Raw genomic sequence first — 15,170 nt, forward strand, 5'->3', positions numbered from 1 at the left:
GTTGAGCTTCCACAAAAGGCAATATGGGAGAGAACCGTCAGGGAGCAACCGCACCGATATAGACCTCAGAGCTAAGCATGATATAAATAGCACTGTAAAAGTGCAAACATAACCCCGGCCACATTGTGATTTCTATAGAGAGCACCGTAACGGGGGAAACCCAACTGAAGAATGACAACAAATCAATCGAGATCTCAGTCGTGGGATATGTCAGCAGTGGAGATATGCACTTATACGCAGTATATCAGCAGCGTCAACTGTCAATCAACCAAGACTCACTCAGCCAGGGTGGCAGGACACTGTCCACTGGAGAGAACAGTACGGCCAAAGTGTGCCCGGTCACGTGAGTGCGTATCAAGCTGGTAGTGCTTGATGAACCTGCTAGGCCTGCTCCAAATAGCAGCAGAGCAAATCTCTTCAATGGACAGTGCTTTGGAAGCGGCTACTGCCCTTACCAAGTGAGCCTTCAACCCCCCAGGGGGAGGCTTGCCCTTAGCCTGGTACGCAGCACAGATGACCGAAACCAGCCAGGGAGATAGTGTCTGTTTGCTAGCCAGCAACCCAGCGTTCCCACCACCATAACAGCAGAACAGATGGGTACCCATACGGATCCCTTGTGTTTGTTTGATATAGACGGACATCCAACGGGTGAGTGCTCGTTGCAGAGGTCCGCGATGTAGAAGGCTGGGTGAGAATAGGAAGTTCGATAGGACCTGTCACATTGAAAGCGTGAACGATCTTCGGAAGGTAAGAATCCGGGAGGCGAATACTAACACGGTCTGGGTGGAATACAGTCAGCGCCAGGTCTGCAGACATGGCATGTAAATCTCCAACCCTGCTCCCAGATGTTAATGCCACCAGAAATACGGCCTTCCATGTCAACAGCTGAATGGAAATAGCCGATAGACGTGAGAAAGTAGGACCAGACAGCCAATCAAGCACGATTGACAAATCCAAAGGTGGGATGGTTCGCCTGACAGTTCGAACCCGATCCATGCCAGCTAGAAAGCACTGTACAAGAGGGTGCTGCCCCATAAGAGCACCATCAACAGGGGTGTGAAAGGTGGAGATAGCGGTGGAGTAGCCACAAATGGTCAAAGCTGCCAAGCCTTCTTCCAAACAAGCTTGCAAAAACTCCAATACTCGGACTAAATCTGCAGAAAAGGGATCTGCAATCCTCCTATCTGACCACCAGCAGGACCACCTATCCTCATACTGAACGTTTGCTGAATCCCGCCTCGAAGCCAGAATTGTGTCTGCAACTACCACAGGAATTCCACATGCCTCGAGGCTAGACCTGACAGAGGCCAAGCCACCCACTGAATCTGTGGATTGGGGTATGGCGTGCCGTTCTGAGTGAGAATGTCCAGTCGCAAAGGTAATAGAACAGGAGGCTGAGCCAGAAACCTAACAATAACCAGAAACCAGCACTGTGATGGCCAAAGCAGTGCCAGAAGCACAAGCAGCCGAGCTGGCCAGGCGGACAGCTGGGAGAGGACCCGGGGATTCAGGGGAAGTGGCGCAAACACCCACAGAACCTGTCTGTCCAATCCAGCAGGAACGTGTCAGACGCCAACGCCCTCTGGTCCGATATTCGAGAACAGAACACGGGTATCTGATTCATCCTGCTGGATGCAAACAGATCCACCTGGAACAATCCGTACAACTGGGAGGTAACTCCAAATATCCGCTGATTGAGCATCCACTCATGCAGGGCCAGGATCTGACGAGAGAGAGCGCCTGCTCGCACATTCTCCAGCCCCAGGAGATAAACCGGAATCACCTGGCAGTACTGATCGCACCAGAGGAGAAAGTCCCATGTCTCCCGAGGGAGCACTGGGGACATCATGCCGCCTTGCTTCAGGATGTAGGTCATGGCCGTATGGTTGTCCAACTGAAGACGAACCACCTGGCCCCTGACATGATCCAGAAAGCGCTCGAAAACAACTGCACAGCTCTCAGTTCTAAGAGATTGATGTGAAGACTGTCTTTGAAGGTGAAGGACATGATTCGGGAACTGTGAGACATTTCTCCAGATCCTCTGAGTGAGCCCACAGACTCGCAAAAGCTTGCTGTATGGGGTGCATCCTCAACCGCGCCCGTCATACCACAGGGATGGTCGCCGTCATGTGACCCAAGAGACGAAGCTAAGTTCACACAGGGGCATGTGCCTGTGAGAGGAAGGAAGAAACCATCTCTCGTACTCTGCTGACCCGGTCGGGCGACAAAGAAATAGACCCTGATGTGTTGTGAACCTCACCCCGACAAAGAACATCTCCTGGGTGGGTACCAGGTCGGACTTCTTGAGGTTGATGACCCACTCCAGCCAAACTAGGATATCTATCACTGCATGAGTAGAATCTAGACTCGCTGGTTGACATAGCGCACTGAGCAACCAGTTGTAAAGGTGACAACGCCTTCCTTGTGAACTGTCTAGAGTAGCCGGCTCTATCATGACAGCCATCTCCAGACAGCATAGGCATTTGTCATGCTTATCTTGGGGAGGGATGCTTGTCCCGCAAGTAGCACATGCCGTAAAAGCCTGAAAGCCAATATGCCAAGCATAAGCTGACGGCGAATACAGCAGCACATAATTGACTAACACATACAAAACATTGAAAATTACATGGATACCCGTGACATGAACTAGTTGGTACTAGACGCAACATTTCAACAAGCGGGGGCGTCGGCTTGCCGCCATGGGAAAGCAACACGTGCGTAACCCAGGGGGAAAGCCAGTGCTAATACAAAGTCACAGACAAACAGGTTAACTCTTGGTTTAAATAAACGTTTCGTTTTCTCTAACAAATGAACCATACATACAGTAGAGGAAGACTCAGACATCTTCATAGCACGCATTAGAAGAGTGTAACTTTATCTTTTTTCAATCTTTTTCCAGCACGTTTGTCCAGCATGGTGACAGCAGAAGGAATGATGATACGGGCTTGGATGCTTACCTTGCGCAGCAGAGGGGTGACCCCACGTGGTCGTATAATGAACAAAAAAGACTCTTTTGTTTCTTGTACAATATTTCATTGAAACATTGAAACACCTGTCATGTGACATTTTCCGACAGCAGAAAATGCATACATGTACCCCAAGGACGATCTCTATGAAAAAGAATTCCTGAACCCATTCATAATTGCAACTTAATTTCAGAAGAACCCATAAAGATCCGATTTGGGATTTGTCTTCATCAAACTCTGTTTATTGTAAGAGGGGACTAATGGGATTGGGTGCTCAGACTTGCAGATTGGTTGCTACATGTCATAGTATCCCATTTGCATAGATCAAAGCTCATGCAGTTGATCATTGTGTTCTATGTAGCTTGTTAGTTTCACACCTTGTTCCTTTACAGTCTGATCCCTGGTGAACTTTTTAGCTCCAACTTGGGACATCAATAGGTAAAACTATAGAAAGATGCATCCACGATCACATGTATTCAAATGTGGTGAGTGAGTGATTAAGGTTTTATCCCACTTTTACCAATATTCCAGTAATATCACTACACCAGAAATGGGCTTTATGCATTTTACCGATACAGAGCATCAAACCTGGGTTGCTGGCGTCACGAGTGAATACTTGAACCACTAGGCTACCCCACCATCACCATTCAAACGAATGTCAGTACAAAAGTTAAGTTACATGTTAACCAATACATTTTTGTACAAGGACAGCATGTGTGTGTCTTACCAAGCATGATGACCCTTTTAGCCAAACTTAACCTCTGTCTCATTCCTGAACTTACGAGAAGGTCTGCTGCACTGTTGGACGGCGTGGACGCTATTATCCGACTGGACGGTATCTGTGTGAACACCTGGAGGATCACCTCTACCATCGTCATCGTCTTCCCTGTACCTGAGAAACAGAGATGTTTCCATACACGCATGAGGAGATTATGTTTATTTGGTTGTTGTTTAACACCATACTCAGCAATATTCCATATAGCAATACAGCAGCAATCTGCAAATATCAAGCCTGGACCAAACAATTCAGTGATCAAAAGCATGAGCACCAATCTACACAAATGCAATACGATGACATGTGACAACCAAGTCAGCGATCCTGACCTCCTGATCCTGTTAGTCGCCTTTTATGACATACATGGGTTCCTGAAGATCAATTCTAATCCGAGATCTTCACGAGGGCCAATAATATTTGACCCTCCTTTTGTGTACATAATGAAAACCACTCTCCAAATGCAGAGCATCAAATGGCCTGAAAAACAATAAAAAAACCCATCCATTTCAGTGAAATGTGGTGTTCTGTATTTCCATCAAATATTTGGCCATTTCACCCATGACATCCAAATACAGTGTGTTTCTCTGAACTCATTAAAGGCAAAGAACAAGAACACTTCACTAATTCATGTCCTGTTAATACTTATTTGACTGTTCAGACAATGGCAGGAAGTGGTCTACAGGCATCCGAATATAACCAGAGTCCTCAGTCATGCTGTTATAAATAATTCCTTCCAGAAATGATTGGTTTCAATTTACAAGGAATGATTATAAGTACAACCAAAGTCATCCATACCTGGTGGCCCAAATATGACATAGGGCAATGGACGACTCTGCCCAAGGAGAATCTTTATGACAGCAGCTTTCTGTCTGCTGTTGAGACTCCTGTTGAAAAACTTGACTTGATCCTGCGTCCATGGGTTGATGGTTGGCAAATACTGAGATTTACCACTTCTGTCAGTGACTTCCTTGTCTACAGACTTTTTGTTTTGTGGATGGTGGTGACTGTTACTTTGGTTGGCACCACCAAAACCAGTGTAGGTAGCCTGGAGTTTGACCACATCTTGCGCTCTAGATGGCTTGGGCAGTTGGACCTGTGGCATCTTGGTTTCAAGGTAAGATGGAAACAGAACTGGAATTGGACAAGAAGTATCAAAAGCATCAAATGATACAAACCAATGCTAACAGCAGTGTTTAGAATGTCCTTTAGTATTCAGAATGCTGAACACTTTCTATCGGCAAAACATACTGTTCACATGATTTGATCTAAATATCCATTTAACAAAAACAGGGGTTACACTGGCATCTAGTCCTTTAAATGAACATATTTTTACAATCACAGCAAAGTTGACTAAATTTACCTGTGTCCTTGAGATGGCGGACTGCCAGAGAGACAGCCTGGTGACATCGGCGCAATGACGTCCTACATAAACACAACACAACCATCACATCATTTTATCTGTCAAAACAACAGAGAAATTAACTGTGTCTGTTGACTTATAACAATATCCCAGAATTCCAGCATGGGAAGAAGAAGAAATACTAACTGCATTTCTTTCATTTACTTTCGGTGGTTATGATATCAGTGTTTTTGTTTTTCTTTTCTTTTCCTTCTGTGCTACCTTTCATTTGTTCTCTTCTTTCAGGAGGCCTGGGTTTGATTCCCCACATGGGTTCAACACCTGAGTCCCATTTCTGGTTCCTCCTACTGTGATATTGCTTGAATATAGCTAAATGTGGCGTCAAACCCAACTCACCCACCCGATCTCACTCACTCACTCACTCAACCACCCACTCACTCACTCATTTTCAGCTTGTGATTCCAGTAATCCTGAGATCCAACACACAAGAAATACTGTACTAAAATTATATTTACCTATTAAACGTAAACTCCACATTGTAATCTTCCCCATTGTACTTTCCCTGGAATTCTGGATTGAACTTCAATAGCACTTCGCTGCTGTGTATCTGTGAAAAACACCCATCCTCAGTCAGGCTGTTATAAACAATTCCTTTCACAAATGATTGGTTACAGTTTACGAGGAATGATCATAAAATCCTGGATTATATATTTTCAAATTTTGGGGAGGGGCCAATGCCAAACCTAGTTAAATGCGGGTGGGCCCCAATTCTTGTCAGGAGGGTCCAAGTGCCACACCAGGTTAACAACCTTTCAGATTTAGGTGTTCTAAGTTTTCAGCTATATATACTTGCTTAACTTGCTTGTTAATATACTGTTTCAATAAGCTTGAATTTTTTTCCGAGACACAATCATGAATGAAAACCGAAACCCAAAATTACCTGAAGAGAGATATTTTTAGAAACACATGCTTTCATTGGCTGAACTTACTACAACAACCAATCAGGAATATTATTACATTGGCTAACTTTTGCCAGATTGCAGCAAATGATAACATTATTTATTGCATTATATTTAGTTAGGTTGTGCTTGTAATTTTTTTATGCAACCTTTCCAAATATTTGTCCAAGGGAAACAACTCAAATTTCTGTTGGCAGTACATATTTTGATTTGGAAATGCTGCAGAAATGCATCCTAGGTTATCCCTGCATCAGAGCCAGAAAAACTTCACCTCATGTACAAAGCCCTCATAGCATGGTCCATCAGGGTCCCCTGGGTCAGTGAGGATGATCTTGTCCCCAATGAGAACAGAAGGTCGACCTTCAGCGAGGCCTGGGACTTGGAGGGCTAGGTATTCCCCACATCGACGTAAACACACCTATAACATAGAGGGTGAACTTTACAATAACTATATTATTCTGGAATTAATGTTTTTGATTATTCCAGCGTTTATTTCCATTTCAAGTGAAGTGTATGTAACTGTTATCTATAAATTAAGTCCGATTGATAGGAGCAATGGGGAATAATAGAGGTCACTTTTTTTTTAAGTTTAATTCTGTTTGTTGTTTTACGCTACACTCAGCAATATTCCAGCTTTGTGGCTGCAGCCTGTAAATATGTGTGCCTGGACCTCACAGTTTAGTGATCAACAGCCTGTGCATCCATTCTAACCTGAATCTTCACAGGTGTTTGAGTAAGTGACTGAGCGGGGTTTGATTCCATTTCTCAGCAAGAAAAACAAAAGTAGAATTTGCAATGCAGAGTTGCATCTCATTCCCTATTTAGATTTCTCTCCTCATTTAAGGCACAGTTTCAATATTTGTACTTTTCATGCAATATTCAGCATTATTCCATATATGACCAGAAATTATTAAGAATTTTAGGAATATGTTTAATTGGATTTCTAGTATAAGCAAATTTGAAGAGCTATCAAGTGCTTGGTTTCAATAAAGAGACATAACTCCATCAATCCTTTTTCATTAGTTTGTGACATTATCCCCCTTTGTTTACTTGCTAGCAGACAACATTTTCAGTGATCCTCAGAATGGATTATTTAGAGAAGAGGAAGTTGATTTTAGAGTATTATAACAAGGGCATCAGATCAGCTAAAGGGATTTCAAGTTGTCCACTGTTTATTGTGTATTGAAAACTATTGCAAACGGATAGGGCATTGAGCACCAGGGAGGCACAGGTAGGCCCAGAACTTGACTGTTAGTGACAGGAGGCAGCTTGGTATTCTAATAACAAACGAAAAAGTTTGGAATACTTAAGGCAGGATATGATTGACAGAAGAACTGTGACTGACTGCAAGGAGACAATTAGCACCAATAAACAATACCAATCTCTCAACACTATGTGGTTTATTCGTCAACCATAACATGGACAAGACCAAGCACTAGGAAAGGTGAACTATAAAAATCGGATCCTTAGCAAGTGAGATGAATCCTGGTCCGATCCCTAAGCATTAAGGTGGCATTCCCCAGATCATCATGTTTCTCACTGGGAATAATGCAAGATTTTGTGAAAGAAGAAACAGATTCACAGAGCACAAAGATGACCTGGCCGTAACGTTTCATTACATCTGTGGCAAACATGGAATATATCATGTCTGGTACAGTTCTTGTTGACTGGGGGTACGATTGTGAAAGGATTAGCTTCAAAGACATTAGCTTCTGTTACTAGGGATATTGCTTTATCAATATCCAAGGCAAAGAAGTATATGTTAAATATCTGTTTGAGTTGACAGCAGGAGGGGTGACTGAAGCGAATGTGAAGGGCAGTTAGAAGTCCATCAAGGACTGTTCTCATTTCAACAATACATTCCCGTGCTTGTTGGAATGGTGTGTTGTCTTTGACAACTAGGAGGCCATCATTTGCTATAGCAGTCACTCTCAAATACCATTAATAACAAACAACAGGAATGTCAGTAACCTTCTAACCTGGGCATGTCCTTTGAGACAGATGAGAGTGTGTCCGTCTAAGATCAGGGCACTCATGCTGTGATGCGAGCCATGCAGTATGACTTCTAAACAGCATTTTGGCACCATTTTCTCAATAACACCCTGAATACTGAGGAAGGACACCACAGGCTCACAATGAACCTGGAAACTTGAATCTGTGTTGGGGAAGATGCTGCCGTGATGTAGGGGGCAAAGTGCCTGACAGAAGTCCCAATAGCAAGTGCCAAAAGTTCACATGGAAGCCATTGCATTTAATGCTTTTTCAGTTTGTCATTGAGAAAACCAGCAAGATTCCAGTTCACATACAGAGTAGCTGCAACACTTAGAGCCTTGATGGATGCACCTGTGACAATACAGAGTTGATCTGTCAGGCGATGTATAACAATAGTCTGGCAAGAGGTCAATGCAGATTGTGCATCACAGAATGCTGCAATGAGATTATCTGACTATCTTCTCATTTGACTATCGTGCAGCTGTTACAGAATCCAAAAGGAAAATCAACTTCGCATAGCCAGGCAGGACACGACTTAAGGCTTTGAATGTGCCAATGAAAGATCGCAGTCCTTGAACAGTGGTTGGAGGTTTCACAGCAGATAAAGCTGCAGTCTTGTGTTGGTGCAAATTACTGTTTTGGAGGTGCTGAGGCGAAGGTTGTTGTGAAATAGGGCAGTGAGGACAAGGCGTCAGTTATGTAGAGTTTCTTCAGGTGTATCCCTCCACAAAACAAGTCATCAACCAGTTTAATCACATGTCCTTCCTGCACAAGGTGACCAAGGACACGTGACATCAGTTCCTCAAGATAAGCCTCTGAACCTGGCATCCCCATAGCACATCATGTGTACACCTGTATTTCTTTTGAATACAGGCAGGATGAGTAGCAACGTCATTGCTTTAATGGAAAGGAATTCCTGCAAGGATGTCAATATCAAGTTGCTTGATGAAGAGGTCATCGAGTTGGAAAGAATCACTTTCTCTGGTCAATGTGCAGTGGACTTCTCCATCTACTTCCAGCAAAACAATACCATCAGCTTGTCACGCTCATTGGGATGCACTAGTTATGGAGAGATTAATGGCTCAGGTGAAAGAAGTGCATGTTGGTCGTAGCACCAGTGTCTAAAGCTGAGAGAGACCAGGATGGATCTATAGTAACCACAACACAACAATCAAGTTTTCCATGATATAGGGGAGAGACCTTCATCAACAACTAATTCCTGACCACGGTGTTGAATGCCATATCTGGTAGTGAGAAGGGTGTCTTCTATAAAGGCTACAAGCCTTAGATACAAGTCCACTGGACATTCATCCTTCTGAAGTTTTATGTCAGCAACATCTTGGAAATGGGATCCAGTGAATTGCAACCCATAACGTTGTCTGACATTCTGCCATATGTCATGATCAGACGTGGAGTTTTTGATGATAGAATTTCTGGATATGACACTGCAAGTCTAGCTGCACATTTTTCTGCACTGCTGTTTCTCTATGTCATTGCTGGACATTTTCATCATCATCATGTTTGGCCCTAGTAGGACTGACAGCAGTTTTTTTCTTCCATGTGAAGGGGTGAAATTTTCATCTAATGACAAGATATAAACAAGATTCTGTCGCCAGTTTTCAAAAGAGTTTATAGTTTCATGTTTGGTCAGTTCCCACTGCTTTGGAGTCCGATTTTCAGTCATCATTTTGATTCAATAATGTCACAAATTTGCAAGCACTCACAAAGTTATGTGCATGTCCAATGAATACATCAAAAACATCTTAAAATACACTCATTTGTGCAGGGTTGCTCAACGACTGTAGATATGAAGGAAAACAATGTCATAGGAATCCTGTTTGTCGAATTATTGACGTGAGTAACATCGATCTCTCAAACACCATGCAGTTTATTCAGAAACCATAACATGGTGAACTATACCATTCCGTACAAAGGAAAAGAAATGAACGAGGATCGTGTGATGGCACAGAACTGTGTTGCGTGCGATGGGTCGGCAGAAAAGCTGGGGAATTCCATCGCCTATCATGAAACCTGAGAAGAAGGAGCGAAGGCTGAACTGGCGGTTACACCACAGAAATTTTAACTGGAACTGGATGAAAGTTTTGTGAGTCTGTACCCACACACTGAAAGTCTGGACAAAACAAACTAAAAAACCTTTGTAATGAGCATCCACAGTACAATTCGAAATTTAATGTGTGGGGTGGCATATCCATGTTAGGGGCAACGCTCCTCTGTTTATTTGATGGGAATATGAATAGCGAGCAGTACACAGATATTCTGGAGGGACATTTACTTCCATCTGCTCACATGTTCTATGAAAAGTTTTGGATTTTCCAGCAATACAATCACCAAAAACATCATTGAAAGCATTTATAGGCCTTGTTTCACAAAATACAACATTATTGGATTGGCCAAGCTGTCATCCTGACCTAAATCCAATAGAAAATGTTTGGGGACTTATGAAGCAAAGCGTCACGAAGAAAAATCTTACACATATTGCTCAAATGAAAGATGTGGTTCGATATTGGGACAGTATGGGCCATGACTTTCTAACTTCTTTGATCAGTAGTATGCCCCGCTGTATTGAAGTCTGCATTGGTAACAATGGTGACTTGACAGAATACTGACTGTTCACCTGTCTTTGAATCTGGAGTTATGTTCTGCTAATATTCACATTTAATACATGAGTAATGGGTGAAAAAAGTAAGACATTTACAATTTACAAAATTCTCAATAATTTTTGGTCATACCATAAAACCTGAAGACAGGAGTTGGTACTTGTAACATCAAATGACACTATATCTGGGGCACTGGGGTAGCCTAGTGATTAAAGTGAACACCTCGGTTCAATTCCCCACATGGGTAAAACGTGTAAAGCCCATTTCTGGTGTCCGCCCTCTGTACTATTGCTGGAATACTGCTTTAAAATGGCGTAACCTGAACTCACTCACTCACTCATTCTCTATGTCTCACCCTTTGGAGATCAAACTGCCTGATGTCAATCTCTTGCTGTATTTCCTCCAGGTGCAGCAAAGCTGAAAACCTCTTCACATAGTTGTCCATTGTCAGCACCTGTCATTTCAGTATTTTTTTATCAATTACCATATGTTCAATAAGACGTTGTACATTGCAGTGATGGACACATACATTTTCCCATTTTCAAAGGTCATTCAAGGTCATCTGACACTTCATGGAGATGTCCACAGATCTTCATGCAGAGAGGTGCTATATCACAAAATGATCTGCTTTTTCATTACACTTCCTTACATTTGTACATTTCAGATAAGACAAATGTAATGGTAGACAATGACAGATCAGATTGCCTCATGTCTAGGTGAGGGTCTCTATGGCAGTTTACAAATGAAAGTTTTGTTTACATACCTCAGCCAGTTCAGGGACAAGTTCAGTCAGCTCACCGTCACACCAAACACACTGCCGTAACCGTTCAGGAACTTGAAATGATGGAAGTTTCTGGGGCAGCATCATCTTGTTCTGAAACCTAGAATTTGTCACATTTCAATGAAGTGCAAACAACAGACACCTACAGACATCTTTATACAGTATTTAGCTAAGTAATTCGTCAAATTAAGTGAGTCAACAGGTCAATGTGCACTTTGATTTTTATGCTCAACACCCTGAGGACCTGAGCTGCCTGTTAGGAGGTTAACAGTCAAAGAATATTACCATCATTCTACCGGGTACCTATTCTCTGCTTGGTGAGAAGGCATGGTTCAACGAAAGTTGAGTGAGTCAGTCAGTTTAGTTTTACTGCACACTCAGCAATATTAAAGCAATATGGCAGCAGTCTGTAAATAATCGAGCCTGAACCAGACAATCCAGTGATCAACATCACTAGCGTCGACCTGCGTAAATGGGAACCAATGACATGTGTCAACCAAGTCAACGAGTCTTATCACCCAGTCCCGTTAGTCGCCTCTAACAACAAGCACAGGCGCCTTTTGTGGCAAGCATGGGTTGCTGAAGACGTATTCTATCACGAATCTTCACGGGCACTCAAGGAAAGGACTGTGCATAAACAGACACTACTATAAGTTAACAATCACAGAATATTACCATCTCATTCTACCAGGTACCCATTTACTGCTCGGTGAGGAGGCAGGAAATGAAAGGTGTGTGCATAAGGGGACACCACTATATGTCCTTCAGTATGACCGAAGCTCAAGAATCCTTAGAAGCCATGCTAACAAACACAATACCCACCCAAAGACTTTCTGAGACTAGAATTGCTGTACATCAGTCTATTCTATGACCTGTGTGCGACACTCAGGACCATGAGCCATTATGTTAGAGCGAACGTGAAATGATTAGTCAGTCAGGTTTTGCTCCGCATTCAGCACAGCATTTTACCAGCAATACAATGGTGGAGGTACTCCACTAAGGATTTCAACATTATGAGCTGGGGGGCTCACCATCATACTGGGAATTTCAACATGGTAAACTGGGAGGCTTATCAGCATCATACTGGGAATTTCAACATGGTAAGCTGGGAGGCTTATCACCATCATACTGGGAATTTCAGCATGGTAAACTGGGAGGCTTATCATCATCATATTGGAAATTTCAACATGGTAAACTGGGATGCTTATCACCATCATACTGGGAATTTCAACATGGTAAACTGGGAGGCTTATCAGCATCATACTGGGAATTTCAACATGGTAAGCTGGGAGGCTTATCACCATCATACTGGGAATTTCAACATGGTAAGCTGGGAGGCTTATCATCATCATACTGGGAATTTCAACATGGTAAGCTGGGAGGCTCATCATCATCATATTGGGAATTTCAACATGGTAAGCTGGGAGGCTTATCATCATCATACTGGGAATTTCAACATGGTAAGCTGGGAGGCTTATCAGCATCATACTGGGAATTTCAACATGGTAAGCTGGGAGGCTTATCATCATACTGGGAATTTCAACATGGTAAGCTGGGAGGCTTATCATCATCATACTGGGAATTTCAACATGGTAAGCTGGGAGGCTCATCATCATCATACTGGGAATTTCAACATGGTAAGCTGGGAGGCTTATCATCATCATACTGGGAATTTCAACATGGTAAGCTGGGAGGCTCATCATCATACTGGGAATTTCAACATGGTAAGCTGGAAGGCTCATCATCATCATACTGGGAATTTCACCATGGTAAGCTGGGAGGCTCATCATCATCATACTGGGAATTTCACCATGGTAAGCTGGGAGGCTCATCATCATCATACTGGGAATTTCACCATGGTAAGTTGGGAGGCTCATCATCATCATACTGGGAATTTCACCATGGTAAGCTGGGAGGCTCATCATCATCATACTGGGAATTTCACCATGGTAAGCTGGGAGGCTCATCATCATACTGGGAATTTCAACATGGTAAGCTGGGAGGCTCATCATCATACTGGGAATTTCAACATGGTAAGTTGGGAGGCTCATCATCATCATACTGGGAATTTCAACATGGTAAGCTGGGAGGCTCATCATCATACTGGGAATTTCACCATGGTAAGTTGGGAGGCTCATCATCATCATACTGGGAATTTCAACATGGTAAGCTGGGAGGCTTATCATCATCATACTGGGAATTTCAACATGGTAAGTTGGGAGGCTCATCATCATCATACTGGGAATTTCAACATGGTAAGCTGGGAGGCTTATCATCATCATACTGGGAATTTCACCATGGTAAGCTGGGGTCAATCATACTAAATCATGCTAGGGGTTTCAACCTTATAAGTTGGGGGGTTCATCGTACTGGGAATTTCAACATGGTAAGCTGGGGGTCTATTCATACTAGGAATTGCAACAGGGTAAAGTGGAACCTATTAATAAACAGATTCTCAGAAGGGTAAAAAAAGTACCTCTCACCTCTGTGGCCTCTGACCGGGTATGACCCATCCCTCTGACCCTGCAGCCTTGTACTGATTCCTTTTGTTTGGGTTAGATCTGGGGAAAGAAATATAGATGATGCATTCAGTCTATTCACTATATACAGGGGAACACCTCATTTAAGATACATCACTCCTAACATCATACCAAACATGTTCAGATCCACAGAAAGTTGAATGCTTCTCTTGTGGGCAATACTTTCTGATATACACCTCTTGGCAGCAGTGTTATACCGGTTTTGGTAACACTGCAATAATGAGGTGTACAGTATACTGTATTACCCGAGGGAGAAGCATACAACACATTTACCTTACCGTCATGTTAAATGTACAAGATCGCTACTCACTATATGACAAGTAAACAAACTGGCATCTGTCTCTTGATTGGATTTTTTAAATAAATGAAACTGATTCTGACAAGCTTTTTCACAGCAGTTTTAAGATTGTCAGATAACAGGACTGATAGCTGCCTGTTGTAAACTGCTTTGAAGCCAGTACTGACATTCCATAACATTTTCAACTTTCTGAACTGATTTTTTCCATGTGTCTCGTGAAATCTTAGCCATGGATTCGTGGACTAGATTTTGAATGGCTTAAACATTGTGTTATTCCAGGCAATGTCAGATTTGATGATACCCCAGGGGCCAGTTTCACAAAACTCTCGCAAGCCTAAGATCTCGTAACTTTTCTCGTAGCATTTGCACCTCCTATGTTACAGTATGCCAGGTACAAGAGCTACGAGAAAAGTTACGAGATCTTAGGCTTACGAGAGTTTTGTGAAACTGGCCCCAGATCTGCTCAATCAGGTTCAAATCACAATGATCATGACCTTATGATTTCAGATACTTGTCAACTTTATACACAGGTGCTGTTTAGGGGATTTCAATGATTTCATAAAGTTTTGGTCTTGTTGTTTTATGTGGACATTATGGTTTTCTAACCATGTTATCATGTCTGGCTTCATTGAAGTTGGGGCTTTTGTATCAGGATCCTGGACACAATGATATGGAGCATTGTCCATGACAAGCAAGCTCTTTGATGGCAACACCGGTACCAATTGTTTTTGTATCCATTCCATAAAATCTGTTCTTTTCGGTGTGCTAATCTTGGCTTTAACCCTAAACACAACAGAACACCCAGGTAAAAATCCCACAGCCTTACAACCTGCATGAAGCACTATGAGTTGCTCTCCTTTGCTTATTGGCAGTCTTCTGGA

At 42.8% G+C, this 15,170-nt stretch overlaps 1 protein-coding gene across 1 annotated transcript in view; it reads right to left on the reverse strand.

The window, feature by feature from the left end:
• The window catches only part of LOC137297074 (RNA helicase Mov10l1-like), a 38,938-nt gene that overhangs the window by 16,510 nt on the left and 7,258 nt on the right, over positions 1-15,170 (reverse strand). The window contains exons 3-10 of the mRNA XM_067829045.1: positions 13,935-14,012; positions 11,434-11,551; positions 11,026-11,124; positions 6,332-6,478; positions 5,617-5,708; positions 5,102-5,163; positions 4,537-4,872; positions 3,749-3,858 (exon numbers count right to left, since the gene is read on the reverse strand). Coding sequence (XP_067685146.1) covers positions 3,749-3,858; positions 4,537-4,872; positions 5,102-5,163; positions 5,617-5,708; positions 6,332-6,478; positions 11,026-11,124; positions 11,434-11,551; positions 13,935-14,012 — 1,042 coding nt within the window. The remainder of the gene's footprint in view (positions 1-3,748; positions 3,859-4,536; positions 4,873-5,101; positions 5,164-5,616; positions 5,709-6,331; positions 6,479-11,025; positions 11,125-11,433; positions 11,552-13,934; positions 14,013-15,170) is intronic.

The sequence above is a fragment of the Haliotis asinina genome, chromosome 9, assembly GCF_037392515.1.
Source record: "Haliotis asinina isolate JCU_RB_2024 chromosome 9, JCU_Hal_asi_v2, whole genome shotgun sequence".
Classification (NCBI taxonomy): Eukaryota; Metazoa; Mollusca; class Gastropoda; order Lepetellida; family Haliotidae; genus Haliotis; species Haliotis asinina.